Genomic DNA, 7,830 nt, shown 5'->3' on the forward strand with positions numbered 1-7,830 from the left:
TATATATATATATATATATATATATATATATATAATATATAATATAATATATATATATAATATATATATATATATATATATATATATATATATATATATATATATATATATATATATATATATATATATATATATATATATATATATATATATATATATATATATATATATATATATATATATATATATTTCATGTAAATCCACAATGAAAACGTGGATAAGATAAATCTTGATAAAATCACACGGGAAAATGGAAACAACGATTAAACAAATGTTATATATATATATATATATATATATATATATATATATATATATATATATATATATATATATATATATATATATATATATATATATATATATATATATATATATATATATATATATATATATATATATATATATATATATATATATATATATATATATATATATATATATATATATATATATATATATATATATATATATATATATATATATATATATACCTACTGTATTTCTGTGTGTGTGTGTCCTACACAATATTAAAACAATTCTTAAAAATGTTTTGAAGCAGTAACCCCACGAATTAGAGTCACGAGCCGTCACTGCTCTACATATTAGTCTTTCGTGGGGGACCCTGTCGAAAGGGTTGATAAAGTCGATGTATACCACATCATAATTGTGTCTGTCATCCACTGATTCGAAAACAGTTGAAAAGAATGATAATAGATTTATCAGACAGGAACACCCACTTATGAAGCCATACTGGAAATCATTGATCAATTTGTGTTTCTCGGGGAGATTTTGACTTGATGAAATTATTGCTTACAGCAATTGGCCCACAATTGATGTTAAACTAATTGGACGGTAGTTTGAGGATAGTGATCTATCTCCCTTCTTGAAAATCACACTAAATAGAGATAATTGCCAATTAAGTCATAAAACGCAAGAGAAGTTCTTGTCGAAGGGGGATAAGTTTTTGTTTTCATTGCTACAACTTAATGAAAATGAATTTGTATATATTCAAATTTTATTCTGCCTAATAAATTAGGTGCTTTACCAGCCTAAGTTAGCCAAATTATACCTAAAGTAAGTTAGGTATGGTTAGATTATGTTAGTTTAGGTTAGGTTTTGTGTGCATATATTCATTTATATGTATTATGGTGATATGCATGACCGTTTATGGAGAGTCAGAAATTTCCAAAAAAGAAAAATATCTGGAATGTATCGCTAAACGGCAATTATCCATATTTAGCGTAACAATACTGTATACCGGTATGTACAGTACACTCACGCGACATAGTTTCGATGCACCCTCAGGGCTGCAAACCGAACGGTCCCTCTTGCATAGTGATGTGAAGTATAGTGGTGGTAAATAAAGTGTTGTGAAGTCACTAAAAAAACCTATATCGTGCATATATTCTCTCAAATATTACATCATGAGCTGCTATTCGTACAATCCAGCGAAGCTTCGAGGTACCACATTACACCAAAGAACGATGGGTGAGGGAAGTCAGAGGGGGTGGGGACGTTCGGTATAAAGCCAAGGCTACGACTTCCATCGAGTCAGGAGTAGGGGTAGAGGGTGCATCAAAACTATGGCGCGTAAGTGTACTGTACATTTGTTACACTAACTAAGGATAAATGTCGATTGGCTATAACTTACGGCATATGTATTTATTTGTTGGAAACGTTTGACTGGCTATAAACGATCATGTAGATTATAAGAAATAGATAATAAAAAAAAAACTAACCTAACCCTGCCTCTTGCCTAATCTTTCCTTATCTACTTTATTTTGTAATTGCCTATCTGATGTTGGTAAACGACGCCCTAAATAAAAAAGAGCAATTTTTACATAATTCAAATTAATTGCCATTGATTTAGAGCAATAAAAGCAAAACATTTATCCCTATGTGGCAAAGTCTTCAGTTGCTGTATATGGCTAAATCAGTGATTATCTCTATTTAGTGACACAGACTCCCACCTTCACGTCCGCCAGGCCCTACCTTCATAATCCTCATGCGGGAGACGCCAACACTTGTAAACTTGGTACGAGCTATGAACTCCACGAAGGCTCTGTTCTGGAGGAAGACGGCGGTGCCCTTCAACACCTTCTGGTACGCCTCCTCAGTTGAGCTTTGACCCTCGTAGATATTGGTCAGTCCCTATAGGTCATGGAGACTCAGTGTAAAGTTTGTTATTATTATTGTTTTTTCTCATTATTATTATTATTATTATTATTATTATTATTATTATTATTATTATTATTATTATTATTATTATTATTATTATTATTATTATTATTATGATTATTATTATTATTATTATTGTCATCATCATCATCATCATCATTATTATTATTATTATTATTATTATTAATATTAACTCAACTAACCTTCAGGTAAGGGTCACTAGCGGCGGCCAACTCTTTCTTGTAAAACTGACCCATCCCGGCCACCTTGAGATCAGAGTCATGTAGCTCCCTAATTGTCTCCACAGAAGCTGGCGCCTTGTTCACTAGCAGGAAGGCGGTGAGGTTGGTACAGTAGGCGATGGTGAGGACAATGGCGTAGATCCACAGAAAGGTGACGAAGACCTGGGTGTTGGTTGCCTTAGGGAGCTGTGACTGGGGTACTCGGAGAAGGACGCCGTATGTGTAGTAGTAACTGAGGTCAATTGATCCCACACTGCCAATCTCCTGCCCGCTGTTGGTATAGTCTGTATTGTAGGTTATGTTGGGGATATGGTCATTTTACCGTCTAGTTATAACGTGTACCTGATCCTAATAGTCCAGACAAGCCCCGGTAATGAGAGGTACCTCCTTTAGAATAGACCCCAATCTAACTAAATCATTAGGACTGAGGCCCATTATGATTGGGGTCCATTACAACTATGGTCTACTAGGACTGGGATCCAAGGTGAATGGGGTCCATTAGAATTCGGTCCTATTAGGACTGGGGTTAATTATGACTGGGGTCGATTGTAACAGTGCCATGACCTGACCAAGTGTTCCCGCTTAAACTGACCAACGACAGTGTGAGTGTCTTAGACCTGAAACAATAAGGAGAGTCTGTTAGACGTGACGTCATGAACATGTGGCGTCCCATAAGGCATCTTTCTTTTTAAGTGCGTGTCAGGGAACATGGCACTTAAGGTTTTATCTATTTCACCAAATGTATTGTGATTCTGGGTGGCGTCGTTAATAAATGCAGAACCATTAAGAAAAGTTCTCAATTCCCTTTCCTTGTGCAATGAGTAAAATATTCCTCTTAAGTGTTTTTGTGATACAGTGCCCCCAGAAGTAACAACATAGCTATAACCTGTTTTCCCTCGTGTCTCAGTTATTGCATGTTGGCTTAGCCCCCCAGTTATTCCCCTCTCGCTTTGTTCTTCCCTTCTATCGGTTCCATTGCCGACCCTCTGGTGGGGGTGACAGCAGGCAGACCCCCACTCCCCTATTGATAATGATATTGAAACAGTTTATTTATCCAGATGAACACGGATACAGAGTCGATTAAAAAACATAATATCAACATGGCTGAGCCAGTTGAGAACCCGAGCTCTCTTGTCGGCACTTGATATATACTGTACATTTATCTCAAGGAAGTATTATGTAACATTTAGTATCATCTGGAAAAGTACACGTAATTTGGTGATAATATGAACATATCAGAATGTTACCACGGTTATCACTTCGATATATATATATATATATATATATATATATATATATATATATATATATATATATATATATATATATATATATATATATATATATATATATATATATATATATATATATATATATATATATAATCAACGACCTCACCAGCAAGGAGTCGAACCCTCGACCTACTGGGTGTGACTAGGGAACGCTTACCGGCTCTAGCGTATTGCCAGATACCCAAAGAATGTTCTATACTACTGAGGGTATATACAAACACTTGTTGTCTTTAAAAGTAGGTTCTATTCTCGTACGGGAGATAATACAGTAGGACGCGAAAGCCTGTGGGCACGCCACCAGGACTCGGTCTTAACTACCTCTACATCTATCTATGTATTACTACGCACTGGCCTGTACAGATGCCAGCATTCACAAGCTGAATACATAAAGTATAAATGTGATAATTTATATACATAATATGGTGCATAATAAATAGAATATTACATAGAATTAATACATGTTCTGTAATACTTTACTATACATAATTAATAATAGTAATATAACAATATACAGCTGAAGGTACTACTTTGTGTCCATATATATCATACACCGGCTAGGCCACAAGGACACTAAAAGCAGTTCTAGACTCTGTTATATTTCACACAAAGCCTGTTCATCGAGCTGATGGCGCCATGAACCTCAATGGGAAACTGCCCGTGCCTCTTATGTGGTGTCAGTAGCATTTTACCGAATCCAGCTGGTATGAAACGCGAGGTACATATATATACTTCATTTTTAGTCCATATAACACGCGGACTTTGAACATATTTTCGAACCCTCGACCTACTGGGTGTGACTGTTGCAGTTCTAGACTCTGATATATTTCACACAAAGCCTGTTCATCGAGCTGATGGCGCCGTGAACCTCAATGGGAAACTGCCCGTGCCTCTTATGTGGTGTCAGTAGCATTTTACCGAATCCAGCTGGTATGAAACGCGAGGCTTTGTGTGAAATATAACAGAGTCTAGAACTGCTTTTAGTGTCCTTGTGGCCTAGCCGGTAAGCGTTCCCTAGTCACACCCAGTAGGTCGAGGGTTCGATTCCTTGCTGGTGAGGTCGTTGATTATATGTTCAAAGTCCGCGCGTTATATGGACTAAAAATGAAGTATATATATATATATATATATAAATATATTTTAGGGTGGTTAAAAAAGTTAAAGTCTTTATATTTTCAGTGCTCAATTTTTATTTGCGTCCTTTACATGAAAAAAACATTTCAGGTGAAATTATAGGTAATTACAGCTTTATTTAGGGTATGCACAAGTGGCCCGAAAATTCTACTTCTCTAATGTTTTCTCCCTCTATAAAATAATTCTTGTTCCTGACATCAGATACAGGTGATTTATTTGTTACATTTATTTGTTGGTGTTTATTTTATCCAAAATATAAGATTAACATAAAGAACACATGTAAGAGAAACATACATCACAGAAGATTAGCCTTCTTTATGTTGGGATACTGACTTCGATGTGTGGTGACCACCTGAAGCAGGTACTGCTTTTGATCTTCGCTTTTCGTAATTGAAGAGTTGTAGTCCGGGATAAGCTTCACCGCTCTATCGGCCACATCATTCCCCACCTGCAACTCTTGTAGAATTTCCCTTGACTGAAGGAACTGTGGATCGTCATTCCATTGGCTTGGATCTTTGGAGACGAATCCAGAATCCAGGAGCGTGGTTTGAAAGAAGCAGTTAGTATTTGTGGATGCAAGGTTTTTAAGCTCCAGTGATGGAATTTCCTCTTCTGTCACTTTCAGCTTCTTTGGACATTCCTTTTTCTCGTTCTTTCCCTTCATTGACTCAAGGATTTCTCTTTTCTCAGCATACGAAACACTATCACTGAAGAGAGCCAGAGCTACTGACTCCTCACTTAAATACCAGAGATGCCGCTGGAAAGCTTTTGCTGCTGCCATTCCAACTGATTCATCTATTTTCTCTTCATAGTAATGAAGTTGTTTGAGGAAGGATATATCATTGCTTGGAGCTTCAAACACTTCAGGAGCTTTGAACCACATTGGACCGTACACAAGAGCAACAAAAAGGGACATGGTCTGAATCAGTTTCTTCTCCTTGATAGTTAGCTGGAACTGGTGCTGAAACATGAATATCTAGACTCTAGAGAGAGAGTATAATGCTTTAGACATCCAACGAGCATGGTGTACTGGGCCAGGCTTTCCAAAACGAATCCCTCGGGGCGGAGTCCCACCCAGGAATATCACACAAAGTTCCATAAGTCGGAGGTAATCGTCCCGGGGCTGAGTCTGCTTGAGAGCCTTCATGTAGTAGTCGATAACTTTTTGCACCCATTCAGAATTTTCCTTCAACACTGCAGTGATACACCCATTAGTCTCTCCCGTCTTGAGCTCCAACTGCTTGATTTGATGCCTCTGCTTTTTAAACCTCTGGAACAAGAGAACATCAGGACCACTAGATGACCCATGAACGGCTTTGAAGACATCTCTAAGAACAACTTCCAAGATATGGTGTCTGCACGGAAGGTATAGGAGATTTCTTCCCAATTTCTCTTCAATCAAGGTACAGACTCCACGAACATGACCAGTGTTAGCGGCAGTGGTGTCAAAGCACATGGCGACAACCCGGTCATCGACATTCCAATCTTTCAAAGTATCTACCACAGCATTAGCTTGCGCCACTCCCGTTCCTGATGATAGGTGTGGAACGCCCAATAACTGGACATTCCCTACTGAAGAGGATACATCTTTCCCCGCGATCAGTATTGAGAGTCGTTCAACAGATTCCTCTCCTGTTAGAGATGGAAGGAGCTTACCATCCCAATGAACCACAATTCCAGTCTTGGCTCAAGAGGATATGACAGTTTCCTTCACAGTGGCAGTGTGATCTCTACGATATCGGATACGGACTCTCCTGATTGTGGAACGGCTGATGGGCAGCTCACCAATGTTCCTTCCAAGGTCTGCTGCAGTAGCTGCCACAATATGAACGGCCTGTCGGTCACTTGTATTGGCTCTGTCCAAGGCAGCAGCTCCAAGCAATGATATATCCTTCCTCAAACAACTTCATTAGTATTGGGAGAAAATAGATGAATCAGTTGGAATGGCAGCAACAAAGGCTTTCCAGCGGCATCTCTTCAGTGATAGTGTTTCGTATGCTGAGAAAAGAGAAATCCTTGAGTCAATGAAGGGAAAGAACAAGAAAAAGGAATGTCCAAAGAAGCTGAAAGTGACAGAAGAGGAAATTCCATCACTGGAGCTTAAAAACCTTGCATCCACAAATACTAACTGCTTCTTTCAAACCACGCTCCTGGATTCTGGATTCGTCTCCAAAGATTCAAGCCAATGGAATGACGATCCACAGTTCTTTCAGTCAAAGGAAATTCTACAAGAGTTGCAGGACTACAACTCTTCAATTACGAAAACCGAAGATCAAAAGCAGTACCTGCTTAAGGTGGTCACCACACATCGAAGTCAGTATCCCAACATAAAGAAGGCTAATCTTCTGTGATGTATGTTTCTCTTACATGTGTTCTTTATGTTAATCTCATATTTTGGATAAAATAAACACCAACAAATAAATGTAACAAATAAATCACTTGTTCTGATGTCAGGAACAAGAATTATTTTATAGAGGGAGAAAACATTAGAGAAGTAGAATTTTCGGGCCACTTGTGCATACCCTAAATGAATCTGTAATTACCTATAATTTCGCCTGAAATGTTTTTTCATGCAAAGGACGCAAATACAAATTGAGCACTATATATATATATATATATATATATATATATATATATATATATATATATATATATATATATATATATATATATATATATATATATATATATATATATATATATATATATATATATATATATATATATATATATATATATATATATATATATATATATATATAAATATATATAAATATATATATAAATATATATATATATATATATATAAATATATATATATATGTATATATATATATATATATATTTCATTAGCCCAATAAAACACGCCAGACTTCTACACATAATCAACACCTCACCCGCCGGGATTGAACCCACGAGCGAGCCCATGACTGTGACCGAGGAACGCTACTCTAGACCACCAGGATACTAAAAAGCAGTCCTAG

General features: G+C 36.5%; 1 protein-coding gene across 1 annotated transcript in view; it reads right to left on the minus strand.

The window, feature by feature from the left end:
- Positions 1-7,830, minus strand: part of LOC121875647 (ionotropic receptor 21a-like) — a 30,971-nt gene that overhangs the window by 8,305 nt on the left and 14,836 nt on the right. The window contains exons 6-7 of the mRNA XM_042380268.1: positions 2,385-2,694; positions 1,996-2,154 (exon numbers count right to left, since the gene is read on the minus strand). Of these exons, the coding sequence (XP_042236202.1) occupies positions 1,996-2,154; positions 2,385-2,694 (469 nt within the window). The remainder of the gene's footprint in view (positions 1-1,995; positions 2,155-2,384; positions 2,695-7,830) is intronic.

This window comes from Homarus americanus, unplaced genomic scaffold, assembly GCF_018991925.1.
Source record: "Homarus americanus isolate GMGI-L3 unplaced genomic scaffold, GMGI_Hamer_2.0 scaffold22250, whole genome shotgun sequence".
NCBI lineage: Eukaryota > Metazoa > Arthropoda > Malacostraca > Decapoda > Nephropidae > Homarus > Homarus americanus.